At 36.8% G+C, this 15,870-nt stretch overlaps 2 protein-coding genes across 2 annotated transcripts in view; one reads left to right on the top strand and one right to left on the bottom strand.

Annotated features, from left to right (window-relative positions):
- CERKL (CERK like autophagy regulator) overlaps positions 1-7,033 on the top strand; it is a 56,409-nt gene extending 49,376 nt beyond the window's left edge. The window contains exons 7-13 of the mRNA XM_086465754.1: positions 292-469; positions 743-811; positions 1,053-1,081; positions 1,166-1,274; positions 4,215-4,311; positions 5,539-5,714; positions 6,952-7,033. Coding sequence (XP_086321880.1) covers positions 292-469; positions 743-811; positions 1,053-1,081; positions 1,166-1,274; positions 4,215-4,311; positions 5,539-5,714; positions 6,952-7,033 — 740 coding nt within the window. The remainder of the gene's footprint in view (positions 1-291; positions 470-742; positions 812-1,052; positions 1,082-1,165; positions 1,275-4,214; positions 4,312-5,538; positions 5,715-6,951) is intronic.
- Positions 7,034-8,764: 1,731 nt separating this feature from the next.
- Positions 8,765-15,870, bottom strand: part of ITGA4 (integrin subunit alpha 4) — a 39,192-nt gene continuing 32,086 nt past the window's right edge. Inside the window, exons 21-28 of the mRNA XM_086466293.1 lie at positions 15,732-15,818; positions 15,081-15,171; positions 14,261-14,368; positions 13,861-13,980; positions 12,336-12,455; positions 11,716-11,814; positions 11,399-11,518; positions 8,765-10,540 (exon numbers count right to left, since the gene is read on the bottom strand). Of these exons, the coding sequence (XP_086322419.1) occupies positions 10,448-10,540; positions 11,399-11,518; positions 11,716-11,814; positions 12,336-12,455; positions 13,861-13,980; positions 14,261-14,368; positions 15,081-15,171; positions 15,732-15,818 (838 nt within the window). The 3' untranslated portion in view covers positions 8,765-10,447. The remainder of the gene's footprint in view (positions 10,541-11,398; positions 11,519-11,715; positions 11,815-12,335; positions 12,456-13,860; positions 13,981-14,260; positions 14,369-15,080; positions 15,172-15,731; positions 15,819-15,870) is intronic.

The raw sequence follows: 15,870 nt of genomic DNA, 5'->3' as shown, positions 1-15,870 counted from the left end.
TTGAATAGAATGAAGAGTCAGACCCTTTGCAGCCTGATGAAGTAGCTGAATTGTCACCATAACTTTTCTAACATTTTGAAACATCTGAAGGTTGTTCTCTGAAATTACTACTTTTATAGAGTCTTAATTGCATCTAGATTGATTCTGGTTTCCATTGGTAAAACCTGACTTTCTAAAGAGAGAAGAGTCTGGAGTTTTTTCCCTGCAGCTAAATTAGGTGAAAAAGAAATGTGTTCTGTTTGAAATACAGATGTTATTTGTTATTTCTGATCTTTATTGTTGAAATTTTAGGACATATTCAACCAGTAGATGTCTGTACTTTCAGTACTCCAAGCAAGCTGTTGCGGTTTGGGTTCTCAGCTATGTTTGGTTTTGGTGCAAGGACTCTAGCTTTGGCTGAAAAACACCGTTGGATGCCCTCCAACCAGCGGAAGGATTTTGCTTTTATCAAAACACTGGCAGATCTCAAGTATGCTATGAGCTGTTATATTTTTCTAGTATTTCTCATTTTCTTGAGGAAAATGCAGTAATTAATGTGATAAAGATATAGTAGTTTAGCTGTCCTGACTTCTTAATTGCAGACAGATTCAACTCAGATGTGGTGTATATACCTCTTACAAGTTAAAGAGGAGATAAATTCTGTGTGTTTGGCATCTCCTTAAAATCATCTTAACTTGGATAAAAGTCTGTCTAGCAGTCAGAATACTGGTTTACGTGATAGTCAATATCAATACTTTTCTAGGCCAGAGGAATGTGAATTATCCTTTCTACCTCTACAAATTCCCCAGGAAGACTCTCCTGAGAATGACAGGTAAGTAAAACTGAGTCAAACAACTCCAGAGCTACAAAAATAGGTGTCTTTAAGAATTTGTACAATTTTATCCTCAATTTTGTTAAAATTTGATCATCAGGTAAAACAATCTTAAAAAAAACCCCTCAGTATTATTGGTTTCTTCAGCTCCATTAAAATCTTACTTTTTTCCTGAAGTATATGGTCTTTAAATGTGCCACAAGGACTTTAAATAATTTTATCTACATTTCCACCCTTTTAGAAAGAAGAAAGAGAAAATTAAAAAAAAGGGTGAGTTTTTGCTTTTACAATTATTTAAAAGTGAACTATGGCTGGTTAAACTGGACTAAGATAGAATTACTCTGTTATATTTAGGTAGCAAGGATCAATGGCACAAAATTCAGGGTCACTTCCTGAATGTGAGCATTATGGCAATCCCTTGTCTGTGTTCAATGGCACCAAGAGGCTTGGCACCTAATACGAGGTCAGTAGGGGTTTAGAGAATTAGTCATGTCTATAAATTCTGACATCTTACCTTAAGACCTTGGCTTTTCTGAGAATACGAGCCTGTGTTTAGGTAGTCTAGTCTCTCTGGAATGGGGGAGGGAGCACGGACTGCAGCAGACTTGATAATCCCAGGAATTGTAATCAGTTTTTGGATCAGGCAAATAAGGTCAAGCAGTCTAACTAGAATAATGAGTGGATAATTGCTGTGATTAAATTAGTTGGCAAGTCTGACTTAAGTAGTAGTCATTGAGCAGTCATCTGTCATAGGATTTGGCTATATCTAGAAGCTTCATTCTTGTATTTTATTTTATTTTAGTTTTTCAAATATAAGGGTGCCCCTCATCTTCTGCTGTGCACCTTCATCTTCTGCTTTACAGTCAGCGCAAATGAAATATGAGTCTTTCTCCTGTTATGAAGAACCGAAGTTCACACTTGTCTTCTGTCTTCTCTTTCTTTCTGTCTTCTGTCTTCTCTTTCTTTCTGTCTTCTGTCTTCTCTTTCTGTCTGTCTTCTGTCTTCTCTTTCCCCTGAACTTGGGAAATGCAGCTTCTACCTGTAGGATTTTTTGAAACAAATGAGTATGTAATCTGGTTGTTGACACTGACTCATTTTGCCTTTATCTCATTGTCAAGAGCATGCTTTGTGGTGATCAAAACAGTTATCAGGTGATAAATATTTGTACTTGACATATCCAGCTGACGATTAAGTAGATTAGTGAGTAAAAACTTGGTAGTTATACATGAAATACACCATGCTCCCTCAGAAAAGAACACAGGAAATCATATATATATATATGTATGTGTGTGGATTTGTTAAACGCCCACACTCTGGGAAGTTTATGGAATGAGTCTGTTCTGTTTCATTTGATTATCATTAGATGAAAATAGATGTGCCTTAGAATTGATCAGGTATTTTTTCCTCAAAATTACTGGCCGATTTGATAGAATTTGACTTGGGAAAAACGTAGAAACAAATGTGTTTGAAACTCTTATCGAGAAGTTTTCTTTGCTGCACTGGTCTTGCTAAGCCTCGTATACCCCAGGATAGTGCCGTGTTACTGTCCCCTCTTAGGAACTTACTCTGTTCAGCATTTAGCGTGCTATATACCAGTCCATAGAAAATTCTGATGAGTATTGAAGAAATAATTCATTTTTAGCTTTGCTTTCTCTTTCCATCTGTCCTGGCACCTATTTCTCAGTGACAGGGAGTTTTATGACAACTCCATGCAATTATTGCAGGTTTGAATGAGCCCTTTTCTCCCACAGCGTAGTTGCTCAGTGGATCTCGCTGTCCTTTCATGTAAGGACATCCTTTTTTTCCTCTCTTTTGAAAAATTATCTTAGGAGTGCAGTCAGCTAGGAGGGTAGGAAGAGTAGAGTCTTCAGACATGTGCCTCATTTCTCATAGTGAATAGCATCTCCACTGTAAGGCTTTTTGGTATGGGAAACATAGATGTTGCACTAATTGTTAGAGACTCAAGACCCATTATGGAAGCATCAGCTAGACTCAGCTAGGTTTCTGCACTCTGTCCTGTTTTCCCCAAGAGGTTTTTGCCATGCGAAGACATTTTAAATAGGATGAAAGCTTTGAGTGCTGCCTGTAACTCTAGTCATACTGGTCTAGATTTGCAGAAACGTGTCAAGATACGTTTAACTGTCTGCACTATGTGAGCCATGTGGGACATTTGTTTCTCACAGCATAGCTGTGCTTCACTTTTCAAGAGAATTAATCAGAATTCTTAGTGACTGTAGTGTCAAATGCATTTCCCAGTAGCCTGCTGTGCCTTTTTATTATCGCAAATATGATAAGGAGGCAACTTTTTCAATTTTGCCATCACTGTTTTCTAAACTGGCAGAGTAATGCTGTGTCAGGTGACTTGTTTAATGGTTATGTAAAAATTATCTCCCTTGATCATGCTGTATCATAGTCTGTGAACATTCCTGATGCAGTTGTTCCATAGCCAGAGAACTATGAGTGGGGAGAGATCTGTGGCAGTAGACTGGAAGTATTTTTTTTTTTTAAACATTCTTAACATATTCTCCAAGCATACATGCTGAATAAATAAATATATCTGTATATATATATGCTCAGAAGATACAAAATATGTCATCCTTATATAGAATACAATCTCAGCAGTGATTGTCACATTCATCAGATACTCTTGTTGAACATTGGTTTGTCTCTATAACTTAAACAGGACTTAGGCGTGATTGCAGTGAGATTAAGGTTGTGAGCTTCTGCAACAAGGTACAGGTGCATTAAGGAATCTGTGAATTGATACTAGCTCATTGTCTGACCCAAAATCTCAAAAATGTTAAAATATCAATGGCAACTGGATATGTAGGACCATTGAGTATCTGTACTGTAGGGTCTCTTCTTGATTAATCTCTAGTATATGACTGTTTTATCTTGTACAAAATTCCCTTAGTTTTAAACTTTTAAGTGCTTTGTGAAATATATGAGTAGAACTGTATTGAGAACTGCTAAGAGAATTTGAAGAGCAGCAGAGTTGAAGATCAGGATCTTTGTTAGGGCTGCATGAATGTTAATGCTGGAGAGAAAAGTGAAAGGATAAATTTGTGTTCCCCAATGTTTAAAAACTCTTTGTTAAGTAGAAAAACATTTTTTTAAAAAATGTATATATTATGGTCAATAAATTATGGATATTGATAGAGAGTACAATTTTATTATTACAGTGTATGTCACAAATATATTGATGCTAAATAACCTCAATTGCATAATTCATATTGATCTATGGGTGGTGGTGGTGGTGAAAAGATTTTAAAAAGCACTGAGACTTATTCTATTATTTTATTCTTGCTAGCTTGCTTTTTTGTTAATCTGGACTATTGAAGAGCCTGTTAAACTTCCAAATTAATGAATTTTCTTTTGGGAACTTAATTGGTCTGCTTTTCAGGTTGAATAATGGAAGCATGGCTCTTATTGTTGTACAAAATACTTCTCGAACAGAGTTTATAAAACATCTGAAAAGATACGCCAGTGTAAAAAATCAGGTACTGTTAATTTCTTTCTGATGATTATAAAAAGAACAGTTAATTGTGAAGGTAGACATGCTGCAAGAGTTAATGTTAACATCCTCATAAGGAGACTTAGCTTCCTGTCAGAATACATTAGCCCCCTTTTTATCTGATTTTTTTTTTTTTTTTAAATCACTAGACTAATACCGATTAGCCTATTTCAGCCCATCTGTTGTGGTTTAAATTGTATTTGTGTTGTACCATAGTTTTATGGGTGTAAAGCCCTTTCACCACAATAAAGGAAGCGCATGCTGTGTTTAAATTTAGTGTAGTACCGAGATCAAGAACGCAGACTGGAGTGGCATCATGCAACTCTGTCAGAAATAGGTACAGTCTATCATTTCAGCAGATCGCTGTGTGCTATGCTGGTAGCAGTGGATTATGACCATTGATTTTTAGCAGGTCTACATTCCATCTAGTTATGAATGTTTGTAGAACTGCATCTCAAAATTGTCGCCATTATCCTGTCTTTGAAAAGAAAGATGAAGCATCCAAGCACAGTGCCTTGTTGGTGTCCTAAAGACCCAATGCATAGCTGAAGCACAGTGATACTCATTCAAATGTTTCAGGGTTATGCGAAGTCACTTTTCAAGAAGGTTTAGGTTTGAATTTGTCAACAGTCAGAGAGTTTGGGGGAGAGGTGGATGACAATTCTACATGACAGCACTAACAGCTGCATTTAGGACATAGTTCATGCTTTCCAGTTATGCCTTTGGAGGAAGGCTTTGCTTTTCTCTCTGCCTTTGTAGTTAGAAATTAGACAGGGAGATGTAGTCCCTTCTCTAAACTTAAGATGACCAGTTACTAGGAGTCTAACCAGCATTGTTTAGGACAGGATTACTGGTAATGATGAACAGAGCACAAGAAAAAATCTGCTTGGACTTTCATATATTCCGAAAGCATGTGTAATTTTGGCATGTGCAAAATATACCACCTCACCTGTAGACTGAGCAACTCTGATATGGGAATGCAAATGGAACACTACCATTTTTTCTAAGGCACTATTTCAAATAAAAATAGCATGTTAATCTTAAATGCTAGATAGAATATATAATGCCTCGTGTGGTCAAAGCTTGAGTTAAGTGTTCCCATTTACTTAAGACAAAAAAAGGCAAGCTTTTTGATTTCAAGTAATCCAGCTTGTTGCTAAGCTACCACCTATATCTTTCATCTTCATTTAATATGTATCTGTGTTTGGTTTAGTTCAATTTTCCCTTTGTTGAGACCTACACTGTGCAAGAAGTAAAAGTACAACCAAGGCTTAAAAGTGGGCTTGGTGCCAAAGAAAATACATATTTGAATGCTGCTTCTGCAGAAGGAAATTACCCTTGGAATATAGATGGAGACTTAATGAAAGAAGCATCAGAAGTTCATGTTCGGTAAGGTTGTTATGTTTATGGGCTGCGTACCTGTGACAGATTAGTACTGCAATCTTAAATGTATTACAACCGCATATAATACAGATGACACCAAAACTGGGTGTTATAAATGCCGTAAGAATAGTCCTGTTGGGCACTGCGCAGTCTGGCCTTTTTGCCACTGTTTGGGCCTCTGCCCTGTTGCCTTGTGCCCATATTTGGAAAGGTTTGTTATGACCGACATGGCCTTGCCTTTCTGGTGCTTCATCAGCTTCCAGCTCCACTTCTGCCCTTCTTTCTGCCTGCTACTTTACCCTTCAGTTCCTTAGAGGAGATCCAGTGTATATAAAGGTGTGTACCTCTTGGGAGGAGCTCTTTTGGGATAAGGATTCCTGCTTGGAAGGCAGTGTATGTGTGTAAGGTTAATGAAAACACATAGTTGTTCAATTGTGGGGAACTTTGTGCTGCTTGAGAACAGTCTCCATATCTAGAATCTAAGAGACTATGAATACATAGGGAAATAGGAGGATTAGTGGAATTAAATGGGCAGTGGCTCATTCTTCTGCAGTGCACACAGGATTAGTTGAAGGCATAGAGCTCAGAGTAACAGTCTGGAATGTAAAACAAAAGGCAGATCATAGAATCATAGAACGGTTTTGGCTGGAAGAGACCTTCAAAATCATTGAGTCCAACCTTTGTCCTAGCTCTACGAACACCACTAAACCATGTCCTTAAGTATAACACCACCCCCCCTGGGCAGGCTGTTCCAATGCCTGACAACACTTTCAGTAAAGAAATTCTTCCCAATATCCAGCCTGAATCTCCCCTGGTGCAGCTTAAGGCCATTTCCCCTTGTTCTATCGCTTGTCACTAGGGAGAAGAGACTGACCCCTGCCTTGCTACAACCTCCTTTCAGGTAGCTGTAGAGAGCGATAAGGTCTCCCCTCAGCCTTCTCTTCTCCAGGTTAAACAGCCCCAGATCCCTCAGCTGTTCCTCATACAAGACATGCTCCAAATCCTATACTACCTTGGTAGCCCGCCTCTGCACCCTCTCCAGCACCTCAATGTCCTTCTTGTAGAGAGGGGCCCAAAAGGGTATATAATACGTACTTCTAAAGATGACCTTAGAGGAATTGTCAAAACGTAATTCATCTGATGTTATTTCATAGAACAATTCATACATATTTGTTCTCTCCCCCCCAAACTGGCACACCCATTGCAAGAGTTAATGAAATTGATAGTTTGACTTGCTTCACAGGGTCCATCCTCAACTGATCGATCTCTACGGAGTGAACACTGATGACCTGGAGAGTTCCCAAGCAACATGCAACTGCATATAGAAGGGACACGCTGCAAGTTCTGTATTAAAGAATCCTTTTCTCACTTCAATGCCCAGCTTTCCAAGGTCCCAGCCTTTCACTCACTGAATTCAGCTGTTGTAGCAGAAGCTTAACTGGGATGTTTGTATTCTTTCTGGTTTTAAATTTTTATCACGTTATATATTTTTATCAGGTTGTATTTAACTGTAAAGAAACTATTAGACTTAACAAGAAAAAATGAAAACTGATGGTATTGGTCTCTTATAAATTTGGGGGTTGAGAAGTGTCTATCAGAATAGAAGAAATTTTTTTTTTCCTTAAAATTATTCTAGCTTTTGCAATAGATAAAAGTATCTCGTATTGTAAGTCTGCTGTTGCTGTCCATGTTGTCAGGTGACTCAGTTCAAACAGAGCTGCTGAGTGGAGGTATGGTACCACCTCATGCTGACAAATGGTGGCAAAATACTGATTTATTGTTTTTAATCAAGTACTTCCATTTCTAGTTATCATTTTTAATGTTGCCTTAACGTATTTCCTTTCAAACCATTTCTAGTCAAACTGTAATACAAAAGAATATGCTGATGTCTTATAAGGCTTGTCTTTGTTGAAATGTGTTTTAAAGACTATTTGTACAAAATATATTTAAAAAATATTTTATCTAACCTAGAACTGAAATGTTATTCAGCATTGTTTTTGTTGTTGTGAGAATAAGTTATGATAAATAACTTACAGTTGACTTATTTTCATAACTTCCTTATAGGTCATAATTTTTATGATTTTTTTTTGTAACTTATTAAATATTTAATATAATTAATCTGAGATGACAGCAAATTAAGACTATACTCATTCTGGGAACTGGATTTTTCTGAGATGATGAAACGTAGCAGACCGGCAAGTTTGTCTGTCTGCAGGACCATGGGGATAGTGCATGTTTTCCTAGTTACTTGTCTATGAGTTGTTCAAAGATGGCCAACAGTGGTATGAAAGCTGCGTTGTCTCGTGGCTGGAATGAGTTGCTTTAAGTTCTTCCTTCAGCAAGCTGTTGAGTCTAATGTGAAATCCAGGCCTTTAAGATTGTCATCAGAGTCGCAGTGAGTAGTCTGCAGTTAAACTACTATAATTGATACTGTATCACATCGAATAGTTTTAACATGTTAAGACAATTAAAACTAAACTTCCTAAAGTTGTCTGAGAAGATTCCAGCCACAGTTAGTAGATTTAACTGGTTTTATTACATAAATGAAAATTAACAAAGTAATTGAACTTGCAGAAGAAACAGCATTCATGTGCTTGGAGTTCTTTTAAATAAAATGAAATTGAACGATACTTTATAACCTTTGTCAGCATCAGGACATTGTACATTCATTTGTTGTCAGCCTGGTTTATAAAAGCTAATTGAATTCTGCTTCAGCCAACATCTACATGTCAATAACAAAATCTGAATAAGAAGCACACAATTTCCAAGGCAACATTACCACATGTACTGACTCATGTAAACTATTTCAAAGATAAATAAAATGCTTTAGTTTCACTTCTTTGCATTGTTTGTACTAAAAACAATGTTAATGCTTCTTCCAGTATTTGAGGTATATTTTTCACAATATGCTGTAATATCAAACTAATTTCTGTTCAAAGTTATTTTGGTTAAAGTGCAAAAATTCACTAAAGCCAGGTGGAAGACAAGCATTTTGTGTGTATTTTCATAGACTTGCAAGAAAATATTTCATTCTTCATATATTTTATTTTGATTATTTTAAAAAAAAAAAAGCACATTCATTTGTCCTGACACTGCAGAAGATGTTAGAGAGAATATTTACTTTAGAGTGATCCACATCTTTGGCATCAAATGAAGTGAAAGGAAATTACAAAATGGTCCCCAATACCTTTAGAATCTGTGGACAAAGTGGCTTTTATGGCACCAAGCACTCCATTAGCAAAAGTGCTTGTTGAAGGCACGCTGTATTGCTTTTGAGTCTCAGGCTAATTCCCGTTTGACAGTGCAGCTTCAAAGTATGTGTACACATTACATTTATTTCTCCTTGCAGTTCAGAAAGACATCAAAGGCACAGCAAGAAAGGCCTTATTGCATACTGCTGTTGCAATAAATTCAGTCAGTGAAGAAGTTGTACATTCTCCAGTTGTACTGGGGAGCAAAGTAACATTTTTTTTCCCTGGATTGTACTAATTCACCAAAGCTAGGTGGCAGTGCAAACTTATCTAGCTGAAGAAACTTCCTGTAGTAGCAGAGCAGTGGTTTGAACCATGTTTCTATTCAGTCATTTGCCTTTCTGCTGCGTGGCTTCTGAGGATGTGTGTTTGGTATTGATCTGACAACTTCACAAGAACCCAAGCTACCTCTCCGAATGACTTCTTTGTGACGACTTTTAGGTAAAGGATGACACATCTAAAGATAAATTTGGCCCAGCAAGATTGGCATTTGGAGTCTTTCATGGATGTTTTGTCATCATGTGAAGTCTTTTTTTTTCCCAGGTCCTGGAAGAATGCCAGTACTAAATACTACTATGCTAAGTACTATAGAAAAATCTTCAAATAAATAAAAATAAATACCTGCTTTAGAAAAAAACCCACATAGAAATATTTCATTGGTAGAAGTCCAAAACTTGGCAGCAGTATCTGAGGAAAGGATGAAACACCTAATTCTGTCATGCTTGCAAGTACCCTGTTAAAGGGGGCTACAAATTATGATCTCCAATACATCACTCTCTTCTACAGCTGAGAGAGGATTCTGTGCTGCATCTCCAGGCTGCCCCACAGAATTCCCTGCTCTGAATCTATCCACCTTTGACCTTCCTGGTTCTGGCTTGCCCGGGTGTCTAAGTCTCTGCCCTGCTGGGGCTGTGCCTGTGAAGCCAAAGCTTATGAGGTTACCTTCAGAAGCCCAAGAGAGCTTCCAAGAGCTGTTTCTACATCTGTGCACTCTAGTTACAGTCCTTCTATAGTGGTTTAAGTTAATTTATGCTTGTAAAACTTCCAAAGCAAGATGAGGGAGGATTTCTTCTTGAATGTCTAATCAAAAGATTATTGAAACTTCAAAATGAGTAGAATAACTCATGCTAATGTATTTGAGATCTTATTTTTCCAGGATTGGCAAAATGTTCTTACTTTCTAGAAATTCTTCTTTCTGGTAAGTAATTATTCTTCTCTGTATCTTTAGTGTTCTTTCTGTTTGAAACCAGAGAGATATATGGCATTTCAAATATTACTGTAAGACTTGAAAACAAACTGTTTTACCACTTTCATATGAGCAAAACAACAGTACTGTAAGGTGTAGTCCTCCATACAATTCAAGGAAATAAAGTGTACTTCGTAAGAACGAGTGAGCTCAAGACCAGTTTTCTTGTCACTGATGTTTCTCCTGTGAATTAAGCTGAATCTTAAATTTTTCATTTTAGAATCAAACGATTATTTGCCATCTTAGTCATCTTTGTTCCCGGTTGTAAAACTCCAGCTGTCTCTTCTGTTCTTGTCTTGAGGGACTGGTTTGTATTGCCTTTTGAAAAAGCCAATCTGAAATACATAATTTTGGAATCTGTTGTCAGCAAATCTTTGTTACCAAATCTAAACTATAAAAGATGAACTAAAGTAAAATGTGTATATATGGTGTTTATGAACAATGATATTTGCAGTTGCTTTGTCATACCAAGTAATCAAGTGTGACTCAATCAATCAAAAAAGCAGGTTTGCTTTTCCTTTTCCTTTTTGAGAGGCTAATACTCTCCTGCAAGGAGTAAGGACACGTGGGCTTGTGAACTTAACAGCCCACAGAATACAGTATATTTTAAAATAAGAAATGGTAATGAAACGTTCCTGTTGAATTCATTTCATGTCTAGGCTTCCCTGGGAAAAATGATGGATGGAGAAAGTCTGCATGTAGGTGAGAAGTTAACAGTCTCTTAATCACTTGTCAGAGAAGCTCCATCCTTTGTAGTTTTCCTTTACTTATGGACAGGATATTTTTAGCATTTATGTTGCAGTTTAAAATTGTCAACATTTTATTCTGGCATAAAACTATATTGTAGACTATTAGTCATCATGTGTCAAGTGACATTAAATGTGGAGCACTGTCCCACAAAAATGATCCACTTGACATCATTAAATTATATAAATCATCTGCAATCATGAGATGCCATATAAAACACGGGAGGAGGTTTGTGGTGTTGAATAACAGAAGATGCAGAATACACAGAAGATAAAATGGAGAAGTATTTTGAAAAAACACAAGCTACAGGAGGAATTATCTTTCTTTAGAAAGGACAGATCATAACAAAATATTATTTAACCTTTAACCCGCATTAACAGATCCAAAGTTCCACCAACAGTGGGAATTCCTGACTTGAGATCAACTGAGAAATACTGAAAACCTACCTTCCATAATATAAATGAAAGAAGCAAAAACAAGGTAACACCAACGATTAAGCCTATTCCAATAATTAGCACGGTAACACGGTATTTTGGCTTTTGGTGGTGCACTCCTTCCAAATAGACCTGGAAAGCAGAAAATAAGTTTCATGCTAAATGATTATTTTTTTCCTTAAAAGATACTAAAACAAAGTAGAAAAATTAGTTACATTTTAGTAATTAACACTATATTCATTGCCTATGTATAGAATTCCACGATTTTAATTGCTGTCGGTGTTTCTACTTTAACAAGTTTATTACCATTTCATTAAGGGATTTCTTACATATGCAGTTTGCTTGTCCTTGTGGAGTTCAATAACTCTTGCATTTTTTTCTGGTGAGGCTGTTGCTCTTACTTCAAACTTCAATGCTGATGCATCATCCTGATTTAAAAAAAAAATAGTAAAAATCCTGTCTTTTAAAAAAAATAACTTCAACACATTAATTCCTACCCAGCAAAAATGGTAACACAGCTGCTCACAGAAACAGAATCTCACATAAACACACAATGGTGTCTTTTTCTGATCACAAAACAAATTAGTACCAAAAGCTGGAATGAAGCCCAGTTGGATTTTACTTAAGTCCACATCCATGCTGCTTTTCTTAGAAAAGTACAATTATGAGTTGAAATTAAATCCCAATCCTACCTAACTCATCCAGAACAGACAAAGCAATACATACTATAAAATAAAGTGATAATCTAAAATACATATTTTTCAGTGGCTTTCATTTTTTTATATGTAACCCTGAGACTTAGCATTGAAAACATAAAATAGGTTAACACCTAGAAGATTTGGATTTAATCAGTTTTCAAAACTATATTAATACCTAGAATTTATATGCAGAGAATACTGCACATATGCCTTGAAATATTCCCCTCAAGTATGAAAAATTCATGTGTTACCATTTCTAACAGTGAAGGAGTAGCCTCCAGCTGTAACTGAATGGTTGCTTCTTTTCCGCTTTCCATGTTCCCAAGCTCGCAATGTATTTGTAAGCAAAGGCTGTCATTCTTCATGCAGTACTGTAGAAGGGAGCAAAAGATTAAAACTTAACCAACTTTATCATCTTAGTATTAGACAGTCAGGAATAGAGTAAAACAAAAAGATCCATGTTTGTCCTTGAAAAGTCAGGGTGTAAGGCTAGGTTGTCATCCATCACTGCCAATCCACAGGTGCTAAAGGAACAGTACAAAGGACCAACCTAACTGTTACAGAAGATAACAGGTCATTTTCCTTAAAAATTCAATTTTTTTTTTAAGACTGAAAAATAACAAGTGTCATAATTTGGTTATATTGGGTTTTTTACACTGTTATTTCAAATTTGTCATTTATCATTCTTCATAAAAGCTACGACTATGATATCCAGTATAAACAGTACAACTGATTGATCCTTATGCTTGTGCACTGACAGCCAGCACATTTCACTCAACTTTGGATAAGACAAAAAAGCAAGACTATAGATGATTATATTCTTTGTCCAAGACTACAATGCCTGAGTTCTGATCTGATATTTCAGTGCAGGCTCTCCCCCAATCATTTGTTGATGTTCCTTGTAATGTCCCAAATTATTTGAAGTCCCAAAATAACTTATTAATAAGTGCCTAGCTTCTTTTAAGATGAAAGTATTAAACAAAATTGTACTTTATCAAAGAGAAGTTGCAGGACAGATTTCTGAGAACAAACTCACAAAAATGTAACACTAGAAGAGCAATTCTGGTTAGGACTACGTAGCCAAGTATCTGATCTCCAGCAGGGTCCATAAGCAGGTACAGAGGGACAAGCTTGAACAGGCCAGGCAAGTACAATACTCTCCCAGCCTCCCAAATACTTTTAATAGGAATTTCCCAAGCCAAAGACAATTTCCATATGTTTTGTAATTCTTAATGACTTTCAGTCCCATTAACTTGTATAGGCTCCCTTGGAATTCACTTATTTTCAGCATTCGTAACACCCTTCAGTAAGAAGTTCCACCGTGAGTACTACTTTGTTGGGGTTTTTTTTAAACCTGGCTCCTATTAGTTACATTTGTTGGCACTTTTTTGGTGTGGAAAAGGCAATGAATATTTGATCTGCATACTTACTGTAATTAAGAGTGTTTTTCCCCACATACATCATTTTCAATTAGTTACTGAATTTTATCTCCCATTCTGCTTGCCCACTCCTTCAGTTACATAACCCTTTGGCAGTTCTTTGTAGGTGACTGCCATCCACACTGACTTCAGTGACATGTCATTAATCAACTTTCTCATCTCAGTTCTCACCTCTTTCAACTAAAAGTCACTTATGACTGCTGAACTTACCACAGGTCCCACCACAAATCCTTGGAAGACTGCTCTGGTGACCTCATTATATAACATACACTGTCGCCTTAAGGCTCGTTCATACAGTCATTTTTATTTCCCACTGGTGCCAAAAGACAGACCTTACCATTTGTCTCTTAGCAGGCTTTGAAAAGAAAGTGACAACATCCTTTAATATGTTTTCATTTCTTTCTGCTGCACTACAGTTTCTGGGATATTTATTATAGGAGCACTGTCCAACTGTTGTCTGGAAATAAAAATAACAACATCATCACTGTTAGAATTCAAACATCAGATAATAATCAGAATACAGATTTCTGAAAGGCAAGAAGCTCAAAAGGAATGTAAGTTTTACTTTCAGAATTCTAACACACATGGGGCTGAAGATCATCCTGTTCTTGTTCACTCTGCTTCACTATAGCTAACAAATTGAACACATACTTAGTACCTAGGTCTGCTATGCTCTGCTTATCTTCTTCATGGAATTCATACAGCTAATAAAATTATATTAAGTAACCTGTGCTTACCTTGATATCCAACGTGTTGAATAATTTGAAGTCATGGGGTGGAAAAGCGTTAGGTATCATTATCTCTAAGTTTGTATTTGGAGCCATGCTTGGTCCTGCACTGATAACCTTGTGGGGAAGAATATTATATGCATTTAAAGCTTTAACTCATGGTAGCTATTCAGGTAACAAAAATACATATATTTAAATACAGTAACCTTCACAGAATGGGGCAGCACCTGCATTGTTACGCTGTCATGACAGGGGATTCTGCTAGGCATTGTAACATATTGCTTAATTCATTCTGTAGGCTTACTGAACTCTTCACTTCTCTGCACCCAATGAGCAGCGCAGTGCTAATCTGCGATGACTACCCTGAGGTCATACAGACTGCCTTCTGGGAGAAGATGCAAAAGGAACTAGGAGAGATTAATGTCTAGCTCCTGATTTGAATCCATTGGAGACAAATCTGATACCTATAGATCCTCTTACAAGGAGGTCCTAGTTCCTTTTGCTTACCGTAAGATGATTCTTTTTAAAGTGTTTCTTAATGGAAGAAGGGGCAAGTCAGAACTGCTCTACCACTTTCAGGCATGCTTCTGCTAAGTATTTTTTTCTCTGACCATTCAGTAGAAGATTGTTCAGGCCAAAAAAAAAAAAAGTGTTCAAAGAGGGAGTAAACAGCACTTCCCATCACTACTGCACTAAAGTTGTTCACACTGCCCTTGTGCTCTTAAAAAGTTCCCTTATTGACTGTGCAGACTGTCACTAGATACACTGGAAATCTAAGCATTAACCTTCAAAACAAGGATAACAAGGTTTACAGAAAAAAACCTCTTACATGGAAAGTGAAGTTGATATTCTCCTTCATACATGCAACTGATGAATCTTTCTCATTTGTTCCATAAAGAAATGAAGCTGGTGATACAAATCTGCAATGGTTTAGAAGTTGTTAATTAATAGAATTGCTATATATCATTGCTACATGCTATCTCCAGTAAGATTGGTTCTAAGAAATACCCGAGGTTGCATTTAAGTAAATCTAGGAACACTGAGTAGAAGTCCTCTCTACCTCTGTACTCTTTCCTCTTAAAAAGGCAGCTGAATCAGAAGAAGTCACAAGACCTCACCCAAAACTATGCTCCTTGAATGCCCCACCACAAACCCAGAATATGGTCCATGTTAAGCAAGGAATCTGAGGATCTGCTATGCTTTTATTAAATACCTGCGTCTATAAAAAAATATTCCTGTTCTTAAAAAATACTAGTCTCTTAAGAGACATGTTTGAAGCACCATAGATCTCACTGGTCTCATCTCACAGCAGTGGAAACAAAATCTTAGAAGTGTATGGGTCAGACCCCAGGATAGCTGTGCCATCTCATTCCCAGGATTTTTCAGCTACATCATGCTTCTGCTTAAAAGCTTTGGGAATTCAGAATAGTAACAAGACAACAGTTCCATGGATGTGCAGGTACAGCAATAGCTGACTTACCCATGAGTGTTTAACTCTATCTCATATTTTAGAGGTACATATAAAGTCAGTGTGTTATCCAGCAACATGTTCCCATCTTCATTTTTACTATAAAAGTGCAATGAGAGAAAAATGAGTGTCAAATGCATCATCATATGCT

Source organism: Leptosomus discolor, chromosome 5, assembly GCF_034619465.1.
Source record: "Leptosomus discolor isolate bLepDis1 chromosome 5, bLepDis1.hap2, whole genome shotgun sequence".
NCBI classification, from domain to species: Eukaryota; Metazoa; Chordata; class Aves; order Leptosomiformes; family Leptosomidae; genus Leptosomus; species Leptosomus discolor.
The sequence above is the reverse complement of the archived record's forward strand: the minus strand, read 5'-3'. Positions and strand labels throughout refer to the sequence as shown.